Source organism: Carlito syrichta, unplaced genomic scaffold (assembly GCF_000164805.1).
Source record: "Carlito syrichta isolate Samal-C Ts95f unplaced genomic scaffold, Tarsius_syrichta-2.0.1 Scaffold303164, whole genome shotgun sequence".
Taxonomy (NCBI): domain Eukaryota; kingdom Metazoa; phylum Chordata; class Mammalia; order Primates; family Tarsiidae; genus Carlito; species Carlito syrichta.
In genome coordinates, this window is record NW_007247260.1 from 578490 (window position 1) to 605649 (window position 27160).

The 27160-nt window shown below is 37.0% G+C and overlaps 1 protein-coding gene across 3 annotated transcripts in view; it reads right to left on the reverse strand.

Annotated features, from left to right (window-relative positions):
* WDR44 (WD repeat domain 44) overlaps nt 1-27160 on the reverse strand; it is a 77184-nt gene that overhangs the window by 9030 nt on the left and 40994 nt on the right. For all 3 annotated transcript variants that reach the window (XM_021712286.1, XM_021712285.1, XM_008057946.2), the window contains 9 exons: nt 26291-26386; nt 23851-23987; nt 22727-22810; nt 18949-19055; nt 17993-18144; nt 15967-16105; nt 14639-14703; nt 6280-6393; nt 1560-1682 (listed from right to left, as the gene is read on the reverse strand). In XM_021712286.1, the coding sequence (XP_021567961.1) occupies nt 1560-1682; nt 6280-6393; nt 14639-14703; nt 15967-16105; nt 17993-18144; nt 18949-19055; nt 22727-22810; nt 23851-23987; nt 26291-26386 (1017 nt within the window). The remainder of the gene's footprint in view (nt 1-1559; nt 1683-6279; nt 6394-14638; nt 14704-15966; nt 16106-17992; nt 18145-18948; nt 19056-22726; nt 22811-23850; nt 23988-26290; nt 26387-27160) is intronic.

Genomic DNA, 27160 nt, shown 5'->3' on the forward strand with positions numbered 1-27160 from the left:
GCTGGAACTACAGGCATGCGCTACCATGCCTGGCTAATTTTTTATTTATTGTAGAGATGAGGTCTCACCAAGTTGCCCGGGCTGGTCTCGAATCCGCGGGTTCAAGCAATCCACTCGCCTTGGACTCCCAAAGTACTGAGATTACAGGCTGAGCCACTGAGCCTGGCCACAATCAATGTTTTTAACTTTCAAAAGTTCTTTTTTTGTTTTTTGAAAGCAGGATTTATTGAGAGGACAGAAAAGCTCCCACAGTAGGAGGGGACCCAAAGGGGTTGCCCAACTTTCAAAAGTTCTTAATCAACTCTTCTTCTAATGGTTCAGAATTGTTACCGCCTATGCTACCAGCCTGCTTACAGAGAAAAATTATATTGAAAAAAGTCAGCTGGGCTCGGTGGCTCAGCCTGTAATCCTGTGCCTTTGGGAGGCTGAGGTGAGTGGATTGCCTGAGCCCGTGGGTTCGAGACCCGCCTGGGCGGCGAGACCTCATCTCTACAATAAATCAAAAAATCAGCCGGGCATGGTAGCACATGCCTGTAAATCTGGCTACTTGGAAGGCTGAGGCTGAAGAATCGCCGGAGCCCAGCAGGTCAAGGCTGCGGTGGCCGGAAGCAGCCACTGCACTCCAGTCTGGGCGACAGAGTGAGACTCCAACTCAAAAAAAAAAAGAAAAGAAAAGAAAAAAGTCAGTTTTCTCTCTTAATCTGGGAGAAAAGAGGAAGGAATGTGAGTATGATTAAAATGTTGCACTAAAAAGACAGGGGTGTTAAACATATAGAGATGAGGATACCATTGGTAATGTAATCATACGTCAACATAGGGGAGTGAAAGTCAGTACAAGGGTCAGTTCAAGCCCTCCACTTATTTTAATCTAGCTAGTGGAGTCAGCACCAACATGTGGTTTCCCTTGTGCTTATAGTTGTAAAAAACTATAACTAATTTAGCATTAACCATTTGATGGCTCCATTCTATAATGGCATGCAATGAGTCTGCAACTCTATGACAGTAGATTTTTCTCTTTTGGTTGAAATAATGAGAAATACTTTCTAGAGGAAAGATATTGAAGTACTTTCTACATTTAAGATGAATAAAGAAGGGATATCAAGATTAACAATAGGAATTTGGTTTATCTTATAATGAATTTTGATCTTTGCCTCTTTCAGCCTTTTCCTGTCTCTTCCCTCTCTAACCTTATCACAATTCCTGCCTATGTACTTTTCTTTCTCATTTATCCATCTGCTATCTCCTCTTCTCCCATCTCCAGCATCTCTCATCTTTAATAGGATATTTTATATCATTAGTTGTATCTTGCATGCCTTAATAAAGATTTGGGATGACTTTAACTGTTCTATTTAGAATACAACATTTCCAGTTTTTCTAATGCAGATTAGCAAAATATTTCCTTTCTCATTTTTAAAATAAAATGAAACACAAAATTAAGTTGTCCTGAACTATGTAGCTGCTAATAATTTTTTTCCTGTAGTCCAAATGCCCTCCAGAGAAACCAGTTACCCTCTCCTTCCTTAAGAGTGTAACAAACAAATGAATAAACAATTACTTACTCTTGGGTGGAAAGCTATGGCAGTGACAAAATCTATATGTTGAAAACAGCAAAGGCATTCTCTTCTGGAAATATGCCATAACCTGACTGTTTTATCCATAGAAGAAGAAAGAAGAAAGTAGTTCTATGGAGAAAATTAAATTGTTATTTTATCACATATGAAAAAAATCTACTTATACATACAATAAAAATGAACTTTCAGTTCTTGTACCTCAACAGTGTTGTTATTGTTTTATGCAGTATCAGAAAGAACAAAAGGTTACCCAATTCACTTGGAAGATCCTATTTTTCCCCAAATAGTTAAATCCCATATTTCATCAATTAGGATGAATCTTATGACCTATGTCCAAAGAAGTCTGCCAGGCACCAGCAGAGAACTAAAGTATGCCTTAGTTCTGCACATATTGGAACTTAGCTATGAATATAAGCCACCTATTCATTTTATTGTCACTTTAGTTCAGTTATTTTCACATTGATAACACTGGTAAATTTTAACTCACATGAATCTCTAATTGTCACTTAAAATGTCTTCAAAAATATTACCCTATAAAGCAGCATGGAAATGAAAAGTTATTGTGCACCTGTCACATCCTCGGCAAGAAACGTAGAGAATAGAAACTGTCAAATCTCTCAGAATAGAATACAGGATTTTCAAATCTAGAAGAGGGTAGTGTAAATGATTTAGGCATTGTGATGACGCCATCATCCAGGAACCAAACAATGATCTGTCAAAAGCTTCCAGCTGGCAGAAATTCATTAATTTCTAAATATAGTCTATTTAATTGGGAGAACTATGAGCTATACCGAATAAGGATACTCACATAAAACCCAGGTATTCTTTAGTGTGCCTAAAGGTGCTAAACAAATCAAGATAATGATGACATTGAGTACTTATAATGTGTTAAACATTGTTCTTAGCATTATACAACAACCCTGTAAGGTATGTATATTATTATCCCTTTTTACAAATGAAAGCAGTGAGGCACAGAGAAGTTAAATAACTTGCCTAAGAGCCATCTAAGACTACACAGCTTCTCAGTGACAGAGCTGGGATAGCAAACTCAGGTAGTACGACTTTGGGCTCTAACCACCACATTGTTCTGCAGAGTAAGTAAAACACAGGCTATGAAAAGCAACAAGATGCTTTTGTCATTTGCTAAAAGTAATTAAGAATTTTTAATCTTTTACTGTAAGAAGACTAAGTGTAAATACTGATTTCAATGTATGTGCTACTTTGGGCTAGTCTAAAAAATATATATTTTATGTAGTATACTTTTTAAAAATAGATGCTATAATTTATGATTAAAGGGAAAGAACTAAAAAATAGAATTTGGAAGATTTATAATCTTTGAAACATCTAATAATAATCATTTTTACTTTCAAGATCCACTTGGTTCTGGAAATGTTTGAGAGAGAATATGCAGTTTGCCTTATAATTTCCTGTTAATTACAACTATATAAAAACGAAACATATGGCCCACTGTTCATTAACAAGAACTTTATTCAATTCTTGCTTTAAGCATATGAAAGAGATATAAAGACATCTCTAAAAATATTAAGTAAAGGCACTGAAGGTATGTTAAAACTTATTTATTACACCAAAAGATTTTTGTTCAATAAATACTTATTACATAAATGCGAGGCTGGGTGCAGTGGCTCACGCCTGTAATTCTAGAACTTTGGGAGGTGGAGAAGAGAGGATTGCCTGAGCCCAGGGAGTTCAAGACCAACCTGAGCAACTTGGCAAGATCTCGTCTCTACAATAAATTAAAAAATCAGCTGGGCATGATGGCATACACCTGTAGTTCCAGCTACTTGGAAGGCTGAGGCAGAGAGACTGTCTGAGCCCAGCAGGTCACGTGCCACTGCACTCCAGATTGAGCGACAGAGTGAGACTCCGACAAATAAATAAATGAATGAATGAATGAATGAATGATTGAGGCAGTGAATAAATAAATAATGGGGCTGGGCGCAGTGGCTTACACCTGTAATCCTAGCACTTTGGGAGGCCAAGGCGGAAGGATTTCTTGAGCCCAGGCAACATAGCAAGACCTCGTCTCTATAAAAAGACAAAAATAAATAAATAAATAAATTAGCCTGCATAGTGGTGCGTGCCTGTAGTTCCAGCTATTCAGGAGGCTGAGGAAGAAGGATTGCCTAAGCCCAGGATGTCAAGGTTACAGTGAGACATATCGTGCCACTGCACTCCATCCTGGGCAACAAAGCTGAGATGTCCAACTCAAAAAAAAAAGTTATTAAATAAATGAAATTAAATAATTTTCTTAAACAAGGCACTGATTTTGGGGAGTCAAATAAATTAGATTAAACAGTAAGTCCTACCCATATCTAGTTCTGTGTTCTTAGATGGGTCACAGAGGCCCAATCTCTTCATCTACAAAATGAAAGGCTGCCTACCTCACAGATTTGCTATTGTAGAAATTAACAAGGTAATTATTGTCACTTGGCACAAAATAAGTCTTCAACAAATAGAAAACCCACCATAAATACAGATTATTCAAGGGCATTAGAATTTTATTGCAGACATTTTGTTCCTTTCCTCTGGATGGGTGTGGGGAGTTGGAGTAAACCCTTAGGAGCCATTCCTGAATGGGGCAGAGACTCACTGAAATAACTCATCTAGACTAGTGCTTCTCAAACTATTTGTGGAGGACTGTCTTCTCTTTTTTTAAAATTTCCACTGAGTTGTGGATTAAAACTATTAAAAAATACGGAAAACAATGACTAGAAAAATGAAATAAAAAAGGCATATAAAATACAAGTCCTATTTTTTATTATCACATAAGACAGAAGTCCAGGTTTTAAAAGATTAGACTCAATAGGCACAGAATTACTCTGAAAAACTGTCACAAACATTTTTTTTTTTTTTGAGTTGGAGTCTCACTTCGTCACCCAGGTTGAAGTGCAGTGGCATGCTCACAGCCACCCCAGCGTTGACCTGATGGGCTCCGGCGATCCTTCCCCATCAGCCTTGCAAGTAGCTGGAACTACAGGCGCGTGCTACCATACCCGGCTTATTTTTTGATTTATTGTAGAGACGAGGTCTCGCCAAGTTGCTTGGGCTGGTTTCGAACTCGCAGGCTCAGGCAATCCACTCGTCTTGGCCTCCCAAAGTGCTGGGATTATAGGCTGAGTCACTGAGTCCGGCTTATATTTCTAAATGGCTTACTCTTGGTTTCTGTACTTATCTCTTCATAGACTGGTAGTCTATATTCATATTGTCAGGGATCAGGAAGACCCAGTTTACAGACTGGCACCAGTCCTTAAAAATGCATATTACTCACTTGAGACAAGTAGGTAGAGGGATAGATACTAAATCATATTACTGCTGCCTCCTAAGAGATTTGAAAAGAATGGAAAGAATGCCAGGAAAGTATGAAAAATTTTATGATTCTCAAATCTTTGCAACGTGTCCAACATTTGTTATTTTTGTCATCCTATTTACTTATAGTGATTAGCTATTGCACCACTGGAATAGGTCAGAGTAATGCTCCAAAGCCATGGGTTTGAGCCTCAACTCCCCTACTCCTACCTATATTCCTTTAGGCATGTTCCTTAACCTGAATGAACCCCTTGAGTTTTAAAAATCCTTGGTAAGGAAGTATAAACAATCTAGTAGGTTGTTCTGAGGGTACAAATAGCACATGTAAAGTACTTACATTTTATCTGTGTCCTTAGTGCCTAAAATGCTACTTGGCACATAGTGATGATGACAACCATCATCGTAATGATAATAGCTAATATTAATTGAGCATTTACTATGTTCTAGGCAAGTACTTTGTATTTACTAGCCCAGTTAGTCTTTCCCTATATAATTCTATGAGAAAGCTACTTCTATTATGTCTATTTGGTAGATGAGGCACAATGAGGTTCAGTAATTTGCCCAATGTCATACAACATAAGGGGCAAACTAGGAAGAGTATACACCCTAGGAGTCTGGCTCTAGAGCTCATGTTCTTACCCAGGGGGTAATGTGATCAACAGGTATGATTTGAGTGAATGAAAGTACTTGGTACACAGCAGGTGTATTTGCATAGGTTCTTAATTTTTTAAAAATAGTATTTCTTCCATGAAATAAACAAGGGGAGTGGTCAGTGAGATAGGAAAGGAACCTAGAAAGTACAGTGCTCCAGCCAAGCATTGTGGCACATGCCTGTAGTCCCAGCTACTTGGAAGGCTGAGGCGGAAGGATTGCCTGAGCCTAGCAGTCAAGGCTGCGGTGGTGGTCGTGGGCGTGCCACTGCACTCCAGCCTGGGCAACAGAGTGAGACTCTGACTCAAAAAAAAAAAAAAGTGCAGTGCCCCCAAATCAAGACAAGTATTTCAAGAAAGATAAATAGCATCACATCATCAAATGCTAGAGAAAGGTTAAGGAGAATGACTTCAAAGAAAAGATATTGACTCTGGTAAAAAGGTGGTTAATTTTATGAGTCAATTTGGTTAGGCTATAGTACCCAATTATATACCAAATACCAATCTAGTTGATGCTGTGAAGGTATACTGTAGGTGTGGTTAACATCTACAATCAGTTGACTTTAAGTACAGAAATCAATCTTGATGATGGGGGGGTAGACTCATCCAACCAGTTGAAGACCTTAAGAGCAAAAACTCAGGTTTCCCAGGGAAGAAATTCTGCCTTAAGACTGCAGCATCAACTCCTTAATACACAGAATTAATATACAATTCAAATAAGAATTTCCTACTTTAGACCATGAAAGATCAAGTAGATCGGCAGTATGTCCTTTATATTTGCAAAATGGCCGTTGCCGAAAGGGTGCATTTTTATCATCAGGGTCTTCATCAGTTCCACTGCATACCTATTTAAACAAAAAGATAAGCTTTAAGTCTGCAATGTAAAATTAACAAAAGAAAAGCTTCACATACTCTTCCTGCCCTATCTGTTCTCTCATCATTTTGTATAATGCCTGATTAAAATCATGAGTCACCAAAAGCAAATTCCTCTTTATGCTGATCTACTACTTAGCACCATTTCTCTTCATCTCCTTACCCTAACAAACCAGAACCATCTCTGAAAACATTATGCTATCACAATCTTTTCCCTCCTTAATTGAGTCCCTATTTTGTCCTTTTTTGAGCATCTATTACTTCAGGAGAGGTGAGGGCCAGCACCAGGGAGGAATCATGATTGGTTTATACTAGTAAAGATAAGCTGATTTTCTTTCCCAGTTTAGGTTTAGGCATAGGCATATGCTACAATTTTCATCAATTAGACATAAGGGAAAGTTTGTGGGGTGAGGGAATGAGGGGAGGCTTCTAGAAAGCTTCCCTCACTCTTCACCTTCCCCTTTCCCAAGTCTGAACGTTGTTGTCTGTATGTGACACCTAAGACTATAGCAGCCATCTTAGGACTATGAGGGGAACAAGCCCCAAAGAACAAAACAGATTACAGAGCAGGAAGATGGCAGGACCTCCCTGATGACTTTATTGAGCTACTGAAATTAACCAACCCTGGAACTGCCTTACCTCCAGAGTTGCTTCCTCATTGTTTAAGCCATTTTCAGTTGGGTTTCTGTTATTTGAAGTCAAAAGCATCCTGACAGAGGTAGGTAGAAAATAATGCCATACATGTGTGCTGTGCATTTAGTTATAACAAGTTTTTATATTCATTATCTGAGTGAATCCTAACAGCTCCTTGAGATAGGTATAAATATTATGAAGACAAAGAAATTAGGGGGAAAAAAAAATCAAAGCTCACAGAGATTAAAATAACATATTAAAGGTCACATAGCAACCTGTGAACAGCAGAACCAAAGCAGGAACACAAGTCATGTAACTGTAACTGCAGAGTTTGTCCCTCAAACGTTTTATATGATATAGCATGAGCAAAAACAGTATTAGCTAAGCCTTGCGTATTTAGAAAAAGATAGGTAGGATGACAAGGACAGAAAAAAAGTAGGGTAGAAAAGTACTTTGAAACCACGTCATAAAGGTCCTCAAATGTGGAGCTTAAAAGCTCAGACATTCTAAGGCAGTGGAGAGTCAATACTGGTTTCCAAAAAAGGAAAAAATAACACAATCTGACTGGTACTTTAGAAAGAGAATTCTGGACAGAGAGTGGAGGCAGGTAGAGCAGTCAGTAAGTTTAAGTAAGAATAGTGAGGGCTTGAATTAGGACAGTGACCATGGTGATAGTTAAGACTACCACTATTATTTGTCTAGAACTTTACAGTTTATGAAACAAACTTCACATAAACCATGGAGGTGGATCTGCAACATGGGCACCCATATCTTTTGTCAAGCACTCCTAATCCTAGATGACTACTGCCTCCCCTAATTTTGCTACCAGAAACACAACTAAACAGGCTTGCCCCATTATATAAAAATCAACTTTTTTTTAATATTCATTTACTTTTCATTAACTCCTTAGCACATTTATTTCTCCTAGCAGTGATTCTAGTCCTTTTCTCCCGAAATGGCCAGTTTTTTCTCCCTATATTCTACCCTTTTTTCAAAACGTTTAAATAAATGTCTTTTAGTATGAAGTAATACATAATCAGTGTAGACAATTCAAAAAATATATACAGAAGAGCTAAAATGAAAATCACCCCACACTTGCTAACATTTTGACCATCTTCAATCTTTCATTTTTAAAAAACATAATTGAAATCATATTGAACACATAATTCATCATCATCTTTTTTATTATACCATGAGAATTTTTTGTATTTCATGTTTCAAAAACATTTATTAGCTGCATAATATGGATGTGTCATAATTTAATCACTGTCCCTTTGTTGAACATTTAGACATTTCCAGCTTTTTTGCTAATACAGACAGCAATTCAATGAATGTCCTGGAACATGACTCTTTATGCATACTTGATTATTTCCTTATCCTTACACAAAGGGTATTACTGAGGACTAACTATGACCTTTCTATCTTATCCAAATTCCTAAGAGGCTTGGGGAGTCATACCTGATAAGGACTAAATCATAAAACCCCTAACAAGAAAACAGGGAAAAGCTTCTTGTCAATGGCCTTGGCCATTTCTTGGCCATGATTTCTTGGATATGACGCCAAAAGCACCGGCAACAAGAGCAAAAATAGACAATATTTTTCCTATACCAAATTGAAAAGCTTCTGTACAACAAAGGAAACAACAACATGAAAATGCAACTTATGGAATGGGGAAAAAATGCTTGCACACCATATATCTAATAAATGGTTAATATAAAAATATGTAAAATGATTATACAAAGTGATTAAGTTATACAAAATGATAAAGTCCTGGAGATCTACTGTACAGCACAGTGCCTGCAGTTTACAATACTGTCATATACTTAATAAATAAGAGGATGAGCCGGGCTTGGTGTCTCAGCCTATAATCCCACGCCTTTGGGAGGCTGAGGTGAGTGGATTGCCTGAGCTCGCGGGTTCGAGACCCGCCTGGGCAGGCGAGACCTCATCTCTACAATAAATCAAAAAATTAGCCGGGCGTGGTAGCACGTGCCTGTAATTCCGGCTACTTGGAAGGCTGAGGCGGAAGGATTGCCGGAGCCCAGGAGGTCGAGGCTGCGGTGGCCGGGAGCAGCCACTGCACTCCAGTCTGGGTGACAGAGTGAGACTCCAACTCAAATAAATAAATAAATAAAAATAAATAAATAAATAAAAGGATGAGAGGAAACTTTTGGAAGTGATGGGCAGGTTATGGCACAGATTGTGGTAATGGCTGTATACTTATCTCCACACTCATGCTGTATACAGTAAATATGTACAGCTTTTTGTATACCAGTCATATCTCAATAAAGTGGTTTAAAAATAACTTCTAATATATTATACAATTTACTTATTTTGTTCCTCTGCCTTCTTCCATTAGAATGCAAGCTCCATAACAACAGATACCTTTGTCTCTTTTGTTCAGTTAATATATCTCTAATTCCTAGAACAGTGATTAATACATAGCAGGCATTCAATAAATATTTGTGGACTGAATGAAGACATAGTCTTAGACGTCAAGAAGCCAACTAGTGACATATAATGGTTAAGAGCATAAGCTCTAGAGACAGATCAGAGCTAGATTCTAATTCTAATGTTATATCTATCAACTGTGTGAAACTGATGAGTTGTTTAACATTTCTAAGCCTTCTTTGCCTGTAGAATGGGGCTAATAATAGTACCAAGGCATATCTGTATAAAATACTCCATATCTATATTTCACAAAAATTATCTCTCATTCCCCTTATAGTTAATCTCTTAAGTTCTATATTCTAATGATACACTCTCAAAAATTTTAAGCAGTAGTTAAATGCTACAATACCCATATTGATATTCCACTAATCAACCAAGCTAAACATAGATTTACCCAAGAAAAAAATTAGTTTCTAGTTAAGCAGTACTCATGACTTTTAGCATCAAGAAGAAATTTTACACTTATTAAAATAGACATCCAAGCAGCCAACAAACACATGAAGAAATGCTCAACCTCACTAATCATCAGGGAGATGCAAATCAAAACCACACTGAGATACCAACTAACTCCAGTCAGAATGGCAATTATCAACAACTCAAAAAATAACAGCTGCTGGAGAGGGTGTGGTGAAAAGGGAACACTTCTACACTGTTGGTGGGCGTGTAAACTAGTGCAACCTCTGTGGAAAGCAGTGTGGCGATTCCTAAAAGCTCTAAAAATTGACCTTCCATATGACCCTGCAATCCCTCTAGTGGGAATATACCCTGAAGAACACAAATCCCTCTATAAAAAAGATACCTGCACACATAAGTTTTATCGCAGCATTGTTCACAATAGCAAGAACCTGGAAACAACCATGCTGCCCATCAAAAGAGGACTGGATTAAAAAATGTGTACATATACATGATGGAATACTACGCAGCCATAAAAAAGAACAAAATTATGAAGTTCGCAGCAAACATGGATGGAACTAGAGTCTATAATACTGAGTGACCTCTCACAGAAACAAAGATTCGAGTATCACATGTTCTCACTCATATAATGGACCTTGAACATCCAATGTAATACTGTAAGAAAATGACTGACGGTACTGGGAAACTATGGGGGGGAGGGGGATGGGATTAACAGTAGCAAATATCTGTCTGGGGATGGGGAAACACCTCTTATCAACAGGGTGCCTGAATGAAACGTAATTGTACATCTAACCCTTAACTGTACCCCACAAAACCATAATAAAAAATATTGATTAAAAAATAATAATAATAAATAAAATAGATACAGCTGGGTGTGGTGGCTCACACCTATAATACCAGCATGTTGAGAGGCTAAGACAGTAGGATCACCTGAGCCCAGAAGGTTGAGGCCGTGATGAGTTGTGATTGTGGCACTGCACTTCAGTCTAGGCAACAAAGTGAGACCCCTGACTCAAAAGTAAATACAAATAAAGATACAGAATATTCATATTTGCAAGCAGACCCAATTATGAATTCCTAAAAATCATGATGTCTAACAGTCTTTGCTAAAGCCAACTATTTAAAAATCCCCATTTTGTAAGTCTCCAGCTTAATGGAACAAACTAAACACACTTCTTGTCTTTTTTTACATTTACTAAGCTACTCTTGAAAATCAACAGAAACAGAAAGCATAACAGTCAGAATTCTAGGCTTGGTATTACTAATGAGTAGATGAGTGATCTTGGGTACATCAGTCTGGATGTGAGATTGTATAATAGGTACTTTCATATACTCTATTTTACACGGATGCTGAGAAGATGAAAGGGTGAAAAACTACTTCAAAAGAGATGAATAAGATATCACTATCATAAGGAAAAAAAGAATACAAACATCAGAAAAATAAATTCCATTGTGCGAACTATATCTCATTGCAGCTAGCACTGGGTTAAAATATAATTCCTGTTACCAAATTTTAATGGTATATGAAATAGAGTCTTCTTTTAACTACCCCCAAATGTTGAAATAAGCATAATAAAAGACAGTAGAGATAGGGCCTATTTTTTAAAAGTAATCAATGCCTGGCAACTTTATGGTAAATTAAATGAATAAAAGCAAGCCCTCTTCCCTAAAGCAAAGCAGTTAAAATTGTTCACTGCTACATTAGTCAGTAAAGGCTTTGTGGAAGAAGCGGGCCATGAAGAATGAGCATGCTATGAATAGAAAGAAGGGAGATCAAGGCATCCAGATTAGAGGAAAAATAGGAACAAAGGTCTAGAGGCAGAATTCAACATTGATTACAAGTCTACTACAGTCAGAAATGGGGTTAGATTCCAAGGATTCGAAAATCTGTGAAGTACAGTTCTTTGCCTTAAATCAACCCAGACCCTAGCCAGGAAGGCAAACTAACAAGGAAGACGCAGTAAGCAATATCAATAAAAAGTACATATGATGTAATATCAGAACACAAGTGAAGAACAGTTTTGCCTGCTGGATTCTGGGAAAATAAGGAGATATTTGAGCTGAATCTTGAAGGATGAGTAGGGCTTTGCCCTGTGAAGAAAGGGGACAGAGAGGGGGCATCCCTGGCAAAGCAAACAGCATGGACAAAGACATGAAGGTGAAACAGTGTTTAGGATACAGACCTATATTCAGCATCACAGGGAGGATGCACATGCACTAAGGAATTAGAACCGAGTTAAAAGGAAGATGAGGCAATATTGGAAAGGGCCTTATTCTGGAGGTGATAAGGAGCCATGAAAATATTTTAAACCACAAAATGGCAGAGTCAGATCTGTTTTGAAAAAACTAGCTGGTAGCAGTACAGAAAATGAATTGGGTAGAGACCAGAGGTAGAAAAATAATTAGGAGGCAAAGAAAACATTTAAATGAGCACTGAGGACCTAGACAAAAGTGGCAATAGGGGATGAGGAGACAGACTCCACAGGCATTTGTGGGTGGAGGTAGAGTGGCTAGGAATTTAAAACTAATTTGATATGTGGGTAAGAAAGAAAAAGTAATAGAGTGTTTCTTACCGAGTTAAAAGGTAGCTTGTGGATATCAATGCCATTAAATAAGGTTTAGAAGGGAGGAAAAGTGGGTTTGTGGGTCCATGATAAAAATATTTCCATGAATGACCATTACTATCTAGCCAGTCACTCAAGTCAGACACCTGCAATTTGTTCTACGCTACTCACTGTTACAACCCCAGCTAGTCAGTCACCAAGTCCTAGGAATTTGACTTTTACATCTCTCAATTCAGTTTATCTTTTATGGTTTCCAGACCCATTGCTATCACAATCAGAAGTAGCCATTTCTCTCTTAGGTTAAAAGCCTCTTAAGAGGTATCCCTGTCTCTAACCTGGAGCACCCATTTAGTCTATCCTTCACAATACTACCAGAATGCTCCTTCTAAGACAAAAATATGAACTTGTTAACTTATACCCCTGACTGAAAACTCTTCAAAGCCCCTGCCCCCTCTTAGCAGCTTATAGGCTGAAGTTCAAATGTCTTGATTTTTAAGACAAAAGGTTGTTAAAAATCCCTACAACCTACATCTCCTATAATTCTCACACATGCACCCTTCTGTTCTAGCCACACGGAATTTTTTGTAGCACTTTTATTTCTATTTTTTTTTTTTTTTTGAGTTGGAGTCTCACCCAGACTGGAGTGCAGTGGCCGCTCCCGGCCACCGCAGCCTCGACCTGCTGGGCTCCGGCGATCCTTCCGCCTCAGCCTTCCGAGTAGCTGGAATTACAGGCACGCGCTACCACACCCGGCTGATTTTTTGATTTATTGTAGAGATGAGGTCTCGCTGCCCAGGCGGGTCTCGAACCCGCGGGCTCAGGTAATCCATTCACCTCATCCTCCAAAGGTGCAGGATTACAGGCTGAGCCACCGAGCCCGGCATGTAGTACTTTTAACATATCATTCTGCTTCGGGCTCCATGCCTTTGCACCTGCTATTCCCTCTGTCTGAAACACCTCTTCCCTCCTTCTCTCATGTAGCTAATGCCTAGCTCAAACATCAAGCATCCAGGAAACTTTTCCCGATACCTTGATTTATAAGGCTAACTTATTATTGTGTAGTGCCTTCTGGAGAATATCACCATTCAATACGGTAATTGTAGGTTTATCTATTTCACTAGTCTGCAAGATCCCTCAGGACAAAGAATATGTCTCATTAGATTTTATAGCATCTAAGTGGTGTCTGCCACATAAAGCAGACATTCAAAAAACGTTTGTTGAGGGAGTTCAGTTTTAGGCCTATTAATTGATGTGCTTGAAGAACATGCAGGTGGAAAGAACCTATATACTGTTATGTGAAAAGGGCAGCATGTACAATAAGATCACATTTGTGTTTAAAAAACATAAAGCTACTGAAAGGAAACAAAGAATTATGGACTAGACAGAGTGAGTAGGTATGCTCTATTGAAAATGGCCAAGGACAGACCCTGAAAAACAGCACATTTAAGGAAATAAAAGAGTAGACAGCAGGGAATCAAAAAGAGAACAAGGAAAAACAGAACTACAGAAAGCCAGGAAGAGGGGAAAAGTTAGTGTCAAACACTGAAGAACCAACGAAATCCCAGGAAAATACTGTCGAGCAGGTAGACGTTTTAGGTTCTCTTGTTTGTATCACCCTTACACCTAGCAAAACACACAAGAAACACAAGGAACAGCTCAGCATAATATTGTGTATTCTGCTTTTTAGGTTTAAAATCGGTTATATTTAACCTTCCAAATCTAAAACCAAGTAAAAATCATTAAGATACTTGCAAATATCTGAAACCATGATAAAGCATTTATTAAACAAAGAAGATTAGAAAACTAAAATATCTGAATATATTTTACCTTCCTTAATTACCTGTTATTCAGGTATCTATTATTATTTTTAAAATACCTAACATGTTTAAGGGGAGAAGATTTTGTATTACTTAAGCTTACATTAGTGGCTTGTTACCTTGAAGTAATTAATATTATTTACTGTCTAGCAACCTTTAAACAAAAAATTTTCATTTCCTAACTCTAACAGAAGAAAATGTTTGCTTCTAACGATAGTCTTAATTTTAATTAAGTGCCTTCATGCAACTATAATTTCCAAATAAACAAAAAGGTATTTTATGGTAAACAAATTAAAGCATACCATTTAACAATAGTAACCATTAAACAATAAACATACCCCAGTATCTGTATCAGATTTTGATGAATTTAGACTTTCCTGAGAAGGTGATGGGGACACACGTCCTGAAAACAACATAATAATTATAAAAAAGGCATGTATGTACACACACACCCACCAAAATACAACACTCAGAAATAATGACACAATAATATCTAATAGAGAACATAATATTCTAGAAAAATACTAACAAGTGAAGCATAACCCTATAAGCACCAAAATATTTGTTTTAATCATTTTTACATAAAACCTTTATAAAATGGCTTAACCATTTCCCCTAATTTAGTAAACAAAATAATGTCAAATCCTCAGTATTTAAGGTGAATACATTCTTACTAATCCTAACAAGTAGTAAAAGGTACAATAAGGGGGCAGAAATGTTCAGGGCTGGGGTTAGTCTCAAGGGCCACTGGAAGTAGACTTTCTGCTCCTGGCAGGGCAATAAAAGAAATGACAAACAGCTAGACTAGAAAAACTCACTATATAGTAAACACAATTTAACTTCTTATCAACCCATTATCATCTTCAATTAAGTATTGCAACATAAAGTAAGTAATACCCACAAGGCTTCCTAAAATATACGGGGCCTAGCTTGGGAGTTTAGTGAACCTCCCTAGACTTCTATGTGCCTCAAATTGGTACTTCAATTATGCTCTCTACCCTCACCCATGGCCACGTCTATTCTACTTTCTCCCATGCCTTAACTTCTTGCTTGCAACCTTAGTTGACTGGGGGGCAGTGTGTGGAAAAAACGTATTATACAGTTAAATAATTACCAGAAAATAATCCCATAAACTTAAAGCCCTTATTTACATCAATTCTACATACTTTCCTGATTACATACCATGATACACAAATATTTGTACATAGTTGCAATCAGTGGAAACAATGTTCTGAGGCTTCTCTTCTTCATTTAACATTTTTTCACATATCCCTTGATGTACTGACAATTCACATTTACTTTCCATGACTGTTTCCCTAATAATTCTTTATTTATTGTATATATATATGATTCTCATTCTTTTTCTAGTTTAATTTAGCGATTTCATTTTAACGTAGGATGGAACTGAAGGTTGCCAGGGGAAACCAAAGAACTCTGTTCTTAATAGTTGACGAAATTAAAAAAGATAAATCCAAAGCTTTGTGGTAGCTCTTTTCATTGGATTTAGAGGCTTTTTGCTGTTGACTTCTGTCTTACTTTTAGGTTTTTGGCTATTATAGTAAGTAGTGGTTACTGCAAATGACTTCCAGACAAGGAGGGCATTAGTATACATAAATTGCAAAAAAATTTCCAGATTTCTCTAGATTTTTAAATAAATGAAAAATACCTTCAGTATTGTATTTCATTCGCATATTGTTGAAATAGTCAAAAGCATTTTTTAAAGCCCATATTCTCACTACGTTGTCTTGTCCAGCTGAGGCAAGTAAACGGCCACAGTGGGAAAATTTCATGGTCCAAACAGCTCCCTGTGAAATTTATAAAAAAGGGTTCAAAGTTATTACTTTTAAAGATTAGAGACATTACTTTTAATCCAAAGTTTAAAATTATGCCAAAATATGCATACTAAGATAATGCTCAAAATACTAACACCAAAAGTCCAACGGTGCTATAATACCACAAAGGGGAACTTTCAGAAGAAAAGCAGGATAAGATAGTTGCAGTGTGCCATAATCTAAACTAACAACTTCAAGACATCAAACTTTGTCCACAAATTAATAGAAATGGGAGTTCTAAAGTGGCCAGAAATCTTACTTGGAAAAGCACAAATTTTACTGGGGATGTCAGTCCCCTAAGTGAACATAAAGACGGGTGGCAGAACCCTCAGCACATAAACAACTCCTAAACATGGCTGAGAAATAATAGAGCCCACCTTAGCAGTGACCCTCATGGCACTGGACACTTAGATGCAATAATGGAGGCCAGGAGTGTGGCTCACACCTGTAATCCTAGCACTTTGGGAGGCCAAGGTGGGAAGATTGCTTGAGTCCAGGAGTTTGAGACCAGCATGGGCAACATAGAGAGACTTCATTTCTATAAAAAAATTAAAAAAGTAACCGGGTGTGGTGCTGTGCACCTGTAGTCCCAGCTACTTGGGAGGCTGAGGCTGATGGATCACCTGAGCCCAGGTGGTCAAGGCTGCAGTGAACCATGATCATGCTACTGCACTCCAACCTGACCAAAAGAGTGAGACCCTACACACACACACACACACACATGTACACACACACACACACAAGTAGTCCTGGAATGATCTCCCCAAAAACAAGGTTTTGTACTATATGGCCAGGAACTCTAAAAATTGAAAACAGTGTGGAAGTATGTATGTATGTATGTGTGTGTAAGGGAAGAAGTTTAGGAAAATGAACTCTTACATTGGAAAGACCAAATCCTATTACAACAAATACTATTATAATACACATGTAGGTGTACTATAATCAAAAACATAAGGCTACAGCTCAGTTACTGAAATAACCATTCACCTCTACAACATTCAAATAATTAAAAAATTTGTCATTTGGAACCCACTACAATGAGATTTTACTTAAAACAGGAAATAAGAGAGTCACCACAGTACAAGGAAATTCTGCAGTTTCCTTAAGGTACCAGAATCAACTCAAATATTTTATGTATAGATTATAAACGCCAACATTTCCATTCTTTCTGGCTGCCATTCAATATGTTCATGGTTGCTTCCTTCCAGTTAAACCAATTTTCATACTAAAACCTAAATAGATTCCCTAAGAGCACAGCATTATTTATCTAATTTTATCACTGCCTTCCCTGTGTTCCTGCATTTTAAGTGGTAATTGCCATACAATTTGTGCACTTTATCTACATTGGTATATTTGCATTCTGACAGAGAACTGGAACTTCTACCCCTCTCTTTATTTCAGCCGAGTATCACACTTTACAAAATATATTGAGCTTTTGAAATATTTAAAAAATTATTTAAAATACAGTAGGGAATATTTTAAACATTTTTCAAAATTATAAACCAACCTCTGATTTGACTGTTATAAAGTTTGGTACCTTTGCATAGCTTTCTTTTTTTATTTTATTCTATTTTTAAAATTTTTTATTTTAAAGATGTGGGGCACAATTCAGGGTTAGGTATACAAATGCTCATTTGTATAGCTTTCTTAATGATATAGATATAGAGTTTACTTACTCAATAACACTTCTTGAACAATCATTCAGAAATAAGACTATTCATTAATTCACATTAATATACATTTACTCTTCTTGAGTCAGGCTAGCAAAATTACATACATAGGAAAAGACAATAATTTATAGAAGTCAAAGTATTTCAATAAAAACTGCATTCAATTCTGAAAAATAAAAAGGCAGCTTACCATATGTTCACCACTAAGATCCTGTACCACTTTAACCTGATCAAAATCATAAGGTCCTTTGAAACCATGTGCTGCTTTGAATTTAACTGGTCTTGTATATGGCATTCCTTCATCATCACTTGATGAAGGATCATCTTGATCAGTATGAAACACTGAATAGAAAAGCAATAGAAATAATCACTAGCTAATATAGATATAGCTACTATCATATTTTCATATTTACTGCTTACCAAGAAAATTCATTAAATGTAGAAGCAAGATTTGTCTGTTATTATGTAACATATTGGTTAAGAGCATGTGGTCTAGTGCCAGATTGCCTGGGTTCAAATCCAGCTCTGTCATTTATTATCCATGTGACCACAGGCAAGTTACTCAACCTTTCCATGCCTCTCAGTTTTCTATCTATAACACTGGGATAATGGCCGGACACAGGGGCTCATGTCTATAATCGCAGCACTTTGGGAGGCTAAGGCAGGAAGATTGTCTGAGCCCAGAAGTTCGAGACCAGTCTAGGCAACATGGCAAGACCTTGCTTCTACAATGAATCAAAAAATTAGCCAGGCATGGTGGAGTGCACCTGTAGTCTCATCTACTTGGAAGGCTGAGGTGGAAGGCTCACCTGAACTCAGCAGATTAAGGCTGCAGTGGCTGTGACTGTGCCACTGTACTCCGGCCTGCATGACAGAGTGAGACTCCAACTCAAAAAACTGATTATTAAACACTCAATCCTTTCAGGTTGTTATAATCACAAAATATGCATACATTCATGTTTAAGATGTAAAAATTTTTATTTATACTCAAAATTAAGTGATAGGGTAACATGACTTATTGAAATAATAAGATATCAGCTATAAAGGTTTACTACTTTAAATAGAGTACTTCTTATAATCTCCAGGCTAAATTTAGATGATTACAAATTAATTGAATATTCTGTTGAAATGTTCTGTTTTACTTACCTTCATCTCTAACACTTTTAACTTTATTTATAGCACGTTCACCATATTCCTCAGCAAGGTGCTTTGCTCTCTTTACTGATTTTCCAAGGAACTTCTTTAGTTGAGTCCTTAACAAAAAATTTTTAAAATGTGTTAACTGCAAAAGTTCAACAATTCACAGTTAAACTTGTTAGCTATGACTGATAAAGTATACAATTTTGAAGTAACCGTTTTTAAACATAAATAAATAATAGGCATTTGAGGTCCCACATATCTTGTTCCATGATTCCCTAAATTTACAATATCATATATTCTAGAACATCAGTTTTCTTTTTTTTTTTTGAGTTGGAGTCTCACTCTGTCACCCAGACTGGAGTGCAATGGCTGCTCCCGGCCACCGCAGCCTCGACCTGCTGGGCTCCGGCGATCCTTCCGCCTCAGCCTTCCAATTAGCTGGAACTACAGGCATGCACTACCACGCCCGGCTAATTTTTGATTTATTGTAGAGATGAGGTCTCGTCAAGTTGCCCAGGCGGGTCTCGAACCCGCGGGCTCAGGTAATCCACTCACCTCGGCCTTCCAAAGTGCTGGGATTACAGGCTGAGTCACCGAGCCCGGCCAAACATCAGTTTTCAATGGTGAACAATAACTGACTGGCATATGTAGTGTGGGGAGGGGAGTGTTTAAAGTGCAGATATCTGGGCTCCCAGATAATCCAATTTGGTGAGGAAAACGAGGCCATGAATCTGTAGTGAGAATCACTTTGAGAAGACTGCCTTAGAGAGCTGCCTTAGAAACACATTTGACCAATAAGAAAAACGAGTAAAGAGATATTTACTAATAAAACAGAACTTTGGTAGCCTAAGATGGCCCCTTGCCCCTTCTCTTTCAGTTTGGGTATTTTCATGCAATAAAATTAGGTTGAGCTTTCCTAGTAGGTACTCCCAAATACAATGTAACACAAATATGCATCTCAAGCTTCCATAAATAGGACTTATTTATTGCTCTCACTATTTAAGTCTCAGACTTCATATATTGATTATAAAAAGCAAAGCACGGTACATGACATATAAAACCAATAAATTAGGAGTAAATTTTTTACCAATTCATGCGAGTTCATCACTGTAACACTGTTCAGAACAGGTGAAAAGCAGAAAACTAAATTTTCATTAACAGAGAAATGGATAAATAAGTGCTGGTATGTAATACTATAATATGAATGAGGCAAACCTCAGTTCTTTCAAAGTGCCAAGCTCTTAGTCACCTCAGGGGCTTTGCACGTATAGTTATTTCCATCTGGAACGCTCGTCCTCTAGCTAATTCCTACTCACTTTTTAGGTCTCATATTAAACAGCTGTTTCTCAAAAAGGTTTTCTTTGACTTTGGATCAGGTTTTTCTGCTATACGGTAGTCCCCCTTATCCATAGTTTTTCCTCCCTTGGTTTTGGTCACCCCAGTCAACCATGGTCCAAAAATATTAATGAAAAATCCCAGAAATAAACAATTTATAAGTTTTAAATTGTGTGTCATTCTGAGTAGCATTATGAAATCTCACGCCTTCCTGCTCCATCCTACCTGGAATGTGGATCATCCCCCTGTCCAAGATATCCATGCTGTATAAGCTACCCACCTGCTAGTCACTTAGTAGCCTTCTCAGTTATCAAATAGAAAAAAAAAGGAAATATAGGTTTGGGTATTATCTGTGGTTTTAGGTACCCACTGGGGATCCTGGAATGTATTCCCTGTGAATAAGAGGGAACTACTATAATACTCTCACAGCACCAAGAACTTTTCTTTTATAGCTATCACTACAAACGTAGCTAGATTTATCTGTGTAATTACACATTTAGTGTCTGTTTCTCTCATTTAACTGGAAGCCCAATGAAGGCAGAGACTATGAATGTCTTCCTAACTGCTGTATCTCCAGCATCTAACTTCCATGTCTAACTCACAAAAAGACTGCAATATATTTACTACTGGTGCTAACAAAAGGAGATGTCCATGACATATACATTTCCTCCCCCAAAAAAGCAAGTTGACAAACTATATGCATAGTGTAGTTTCACTTTTGTGAGAAAAAAATTCTATGGAGTATATGGCAAACTATTAACACTGGTTATTTCCAGGGCTGAGACGAGAAACTTTCATTTTCTATTTTACGCATTTCTACATTACTTTTGATAATCAGAAAACACAGATGCTAAACCATTTCAAAAACTACTATAAGGTCTCTGCTACCTCTCTGAAGTTATACTTTTTGGATAACTATAGGTTTACTACCACTTTGAAAAGTCAAGAAAACAGATATTTTAATTATTTCTGATGAGAATATTTCTGAAACATATGTATATGCCTTCTTAAACGGCACTTAATGTTCCATAAGTTTCTTTCCTTGATGAAAGGGGTCATTGTTACCATCTTTATGATTCTTTAATGAACATTTAGGGTCTTTCAAATAAATTGCAGGCAGGCCATACTACTGGTAACCCCTCAGCCTTCAAGGCAACAGGGGAGGGCCCAGGAAAGTCTGGGTTAGTCTCTTCTGGCCATCGACTACCTCATCAGTTTACCCCAGAGTTCAAAGAAAGCCTTTTTGAGAACAGCAAATATCATGTTATCTGTGTGGCATGGCATGATAAAAGATTGGAAAGCGGCTGTATGGAATGATTATGGTATGTTTTGAATCCTTTTATCATTTTTCTGATTACTATTTTAAATCAGGATTTACCTGACATTTTAATGTGTCGGTTTACATGTTGTCACAGTTTGTTGCTTCCAGTTTGCTGTGAGCTCAGACACTAGATAACCAGATTTAAAAAAAAAAAAAAATGATGTAAGAAGTAAGTATAATGGCTTTGAATAGATTTGAGCTTTTTTTGCTTAGAAAACTAATGAGCTTTAGTGCATGGACTATGTGACATCTCTCTTTGGATGTTTAGCTGTTTCTGAATAATTCTTAATTTTAGGTAAATCTTTTCTAAAAATTTTCCTTTTTTTTTTTTTTCAGTTGGAGTCTCACTCAGTCACCCAGACTGGAGTGCAGTGGCCGCTCCCGGCCATCCCAGCCTTGCCTGCTGGGCTCCGGCAATCCTTCTGCCTCAGCCTTCTGAGTATCTAAAAATTTTCAATGCTTTATTTGATACACACTAGGAAAAGATAAGACTCAAGTGGAGAATTCATTTTGGACCTTAGACTCAATTATTGCCAATTTAGTGACTTATATATAATCAAGCATAATCTATATGCCCACCACTGAGCTAGATGTTTGTAGAGCTAACAGGATGGCATAATTACAGTTCTTTTGCAACATATGGTTTAGTTGTTTAATGTGTATTTGTATGAAAACAGTTTAAGATAATATATGATAAAGGGAAAAAGTAGTTATAGACTACAGGTATCACCACAATTGAGAAAAAAAAGAAATCTGCTAGGAACTGGAGTAGTCAGGAAGAATCTTATATAGCTGGGTTTAGAAAGACAAAGAGGATTCACAGAAATAAAAGACAGGGAAAAGACAACTTCAAGGACAATCATGTTCTACTAAAACTTTTGGTGCCTACCTACCAACAGAGAAACAATACAGGTATGATGCAAAACGTATTGGTCATTTAATAATATATGTTAGATGCTTTAAAACAAAGCAATACAGCCTCAGGGAACTCATAATCAATTACCTAGGGGCAGGGTGGAATAGTGGACATATAAATTGCATAGAGCACTGATTTAAAATAGTATAGCAGCTCTTATATTTTAAAAATAAAAACCTTGAAATGAAAATAAGGGAAGTACTGTAACTCACGTTTTCTGTTTTAACCTTCCACCATCAGTATCTGTTGGCTGAGACTGTAACTTCTCTTCATCATCTGACTGTGCCGCATCATTACTATAAGGGGAAGTTTTTTTAAAAGAAGTCATTTCTCCTACACGTCTCAAAAACCTCTATTTATACTTATGATATAATCAACTAATCAGAGTAAGAAAAAAAACTGTGCTAATAAGCTTTATATAATTTTAATTTAAATAACAGTCCTGAGAACTTAGAGGCTTCAGAAACTGAAGAACAGAATCTTTAAGCAAGTTGCAATGCACAAGATATAGATCTGAATGCAATTTAGGAACTTATGAAAAAGCTACAACAAGCAAGGCTTTTTGCCGAACAAAATGTGCTGTACAGAAATGATAAAATAACTTGTGTATATATCTCCCTCCCCACTCACCATATACATCATATTAATAAAAATGTTCTTGCTGGCCAGGTGTGGTGACTGAGGCCTGTAATCCCAGCACTTCCGAAGGCCAAGGCCAGAGAATTGCTTGAGCCCAGGAGTTCAAGGCCAACCTGGGCAACAAAGTAAGACCTCATATCTACAGAAAAATCAAAACAATTAGCCAGGTGTGGTGGCATGTGCCTATAGCCTGGCTACACAGGAGGCTGAAGTGGAAGGATCACCTGAGCCCAGAGGGTTGAAGATGTGGTGAGCCGTGATCATGCCACTGTACTCTAGCCTGGGCGACAGAGTGAGATCCTGACTCAGGAAAAAAGCAGCTCTTGCTTTTACAAAAAATATTCCTTAAATCTACATACATCTCACAACAAAGTCAATCATCTCACTTTAAAGACATTTTCTGACCCTATAAAACAGTAAAAATATTTATAAAATTATGATCCTTAAAGAAAGGTTTCAGAAAATTAAATGTAATATAAATCATTTTTTTAAAAAAGAGATGTATGCTGTTTTCCTCAAGTAACTGTACAGTCGTAAGAGAGGATACAGTTAAAGAATACATACACTAAGTCTATTTTAATTCCAGATTTAAAAAAGAAGAACGAATAAAACCAAAGTAGGAACTGTCAGAGTTCATAAATAGAGGAATCTTCACCATTCTGTAATACAACAAATGATAAATAACATTAGGCCATACCTTACATATTCCTTTGTTCTTCTCATGATGTGTAGAGTCAGAGGATTAATTCCTGTTGGCAGTTTCTCTTCTGCAAGACTCAAAGGTATTTCTTCTCCAGTATCCAGGTTCTTAATCATTACACTGGCTAAAATTTCCTGAGGTTAAAAAAGAAAACCACACCAAGATGGTCTATAATTTATCTTTTTGAGTCTACATAATCCTCAAAAATTTAAGCTAACAGCTCTTCTTGGATACATTCAATACTGTACATAATAATCTTAATTACTTTCACTGAGATATAATTAACATACTACAAAATGCGCTCATTTAATGCATATTAACTCAATAGTTTTTAGTACTATATTGTATATTCAGAGTTGTACCATCATCACCACTATCTAAGTTAAAACATTTTTAGCATCCCGAAAGGAAATCCCCTCCCTTTAGCAGTCATACCTTATTTCCCTTTCCTCCTAACCCCTAGCAAATACTAATCTACTTTGTTTCTATGGATTTGCCTATTCCGGATATTTCATATAAATTAAACCATATAATATGTGGCCTTTTGTGTCTGGCTTTCACTCTGCAAGATGTTTTCAAGCTTCATCCATGTTGTACCATGTATTAGTACTTCATTCCTTTTAATTGCTGGAAAAAATACCATGGTATGGATATACTACACTTTATTTATCCATTCATCAGTGATGGACATTTGAGTTGTTTTCACTGGTAGGTTATTATGAATAATGCTGCTGTGAATATTTGTGTACATCTTCTGTGTGGACATATGTTTTCATTTCTCCTCGGTAAATACATGAAAATGGAATTGCTGGGTCATGGCAATACTATGTTTAACTTTTTGTTTCTTAAGTTTTAAAACAAAGTCTATTAGAGAAAGAAGAGAGGAAACAAAAGACAGGCAAAAGTTTGTACCAGAAAGGTCTGGTCTGGGCAACTCTCAAAAAGGAAAGATTGTATCAACTTTTTTTTTTTTCTGAGACAGGGTCTCACTCTGTTGCCCAGGCTGGAGTGCAGTGGCATGATCTTGGCTCATGGCAGTGTCAATCTCCTGGGTTCAAGCAATCCTCCTGCCTCAGTTTCCCAAAAAGCTGGAACTACAGGCACATGCCAACATGCCCAGCTAATTTTTGTTTTTTTTTTTTGTAGAGATAAGGTCTCACTATGTTGCCCAGGCTGGTCTCAAACTCCGGAACTGAAGTGATTCTCCCGCCTCAGCCTCCCAAAGTGCTGGGATTACAGGTGTGAGCCATCGTGCCCGGCACTATGTTTAACATTTTGAGGAACAGCCAAACCGCTTTCCAAAGTACAATATTTTAAAAAATGTGTTGTTTTAAAGAAAAACTAAGATTTATTTATTCATTCGTCAGTGAAGGATACCTGGGTTGTTTTCACTTTTAGGCTATTATGAATAATGCTGCAGTGAATATTTGTGTATATTTTTTATGTGGACATATGCCTTCATTTCTCTTTGGTATATACATAGAAATGGAGTTGCTGGGTCATGGTAACACTATGTTTAACATTTTGAGGAACTGCCAAACTGTTTTCCAAAGTGCAATGTTTTTTTAAATGTGTTGTGGCTTTAAAGAAACAAAAACTAAGATTTTGCTGCAAAGCTTCCTTCTGAACAAATGGGCCAATGGATGCATACTAAATTTTAATGTTAAGAAGCCATTAGCTGGGCTCGGTGGCTCAGCCTATAATCCCACGCTTTGGGAGGCTGAGGTGAGTGGATTGCCTGAGCCTGTGGGTTCGAGACCCGCCTGGGCAACTTGTTGAGACCTCATCTCTAAAATAAATAAAAAAATCAGCCGGGCATGGTAGCGCGTGCCTGTAATTCTGGCTACTCGGAAGGCTGAGGCTGAAGGATCGCTGGAGCCCAGTGGGTCGAGGCTGCGGTGACTGGGAACGGCCACTGCACTCCAGTCTAGGCAACAGAGTGAGACTCCAACTCAAAAAAAAAAAAAAAAAAAACGAAGTCATTAAAATAATTTTAAAGGTTTCACGTTTGTATAATAACATGTATCTACAATATCAAGTTCTTTTAATGCTCACTTTCTATAAAATATGAACCTTGCTTTCAATATATTTTTCCCACTGTATAATGGAGTGATAGAACAAGCATTAGTTAAAAATGCAACACTTCCAAGTAGATAAAAAAATAAAAACTAAGACAATCTTCAATTTTCATTTATCTTCTATATGATTCTTTTTTGCCTAAGAATAAACAAAATTTTTAAAAATTATGGTAAACTATACATAATATAAAATTTACCATTTTAACCATTTTTGAGTGTATAGTTCAGGTTATTAAGTACATTCACATTGCTGAGTAATCGTCACCATACCATCAATCTCCAGAACTTTTTAATCTTCCTGTTTTGTTTTCTTATACTTGATGTTTTCCAGAACAACAACAATGGAAATCTAATCCTACCTCATCAGTAAGCTCTCTCCCAGAGTTGGATCTAGGTCTCTGAGGGCTCATCACTTCACCTGCAATAGTCTGCCCATCAGGTGCTTTTCCATTTTCCTGAAATTATAATTTTACAAACAGAAATTAGACTGAATCAATATCTGTAAATTTTCAATTATTCATTACCATACACAGTTCTAAAAAACTCCATAATCCAGATAATGGAGACTACTAAAAATTTAAATGGAACACTCCATCTCAGTCCATTATTATTCTTAGCATGCTGAAAAACATTAGGGACCAAAACTATTGCTGCCCGTGAAATAATGTCTTAGTAGTCTTGAAAACCAATAAATGTTCTATTTGAGGCTGGCCAAAAAGCAGTCCTCTATTAAGATTGCTATTAATCTGTGCTGTACATGGATACTTCAAAGGCAGAGGTCAGAAAATTTTTTTCTATAAAGAGCTAGATAATAAATATTTTAGACTTTTTGTTCACATACAGTCCTATTGCATAATTTTTTTAAAACAACCACTTTAAAATGTAAAGAACATTCTTAGCTCTGTGTGATAGTCTACCCCACCACAGCTACTGCATATGTAGTTCTGAGTTCTAGAATTGGGCTGTGGTAAAATTCATGTTATCAAGTCTTTATAGCCCATTGCCTAGCATATTAATTTTTTATAATTAGGAAAAGGAAAGTTATAAAAAAGTTCTCAAGCTTCACTAATATGGGTCAGGTAAATGAAGGCTATAGTTGGTGATAAAGATAGCAGAATCTGTCATTTTTTGAATATCTATTACCTGCCAGGTACTTGGCATACTTTAGCTTATTTCATACTTCAAGGAAAGTTTTTTACCCTCATTTTACCAATGGGGCATCTGAGACT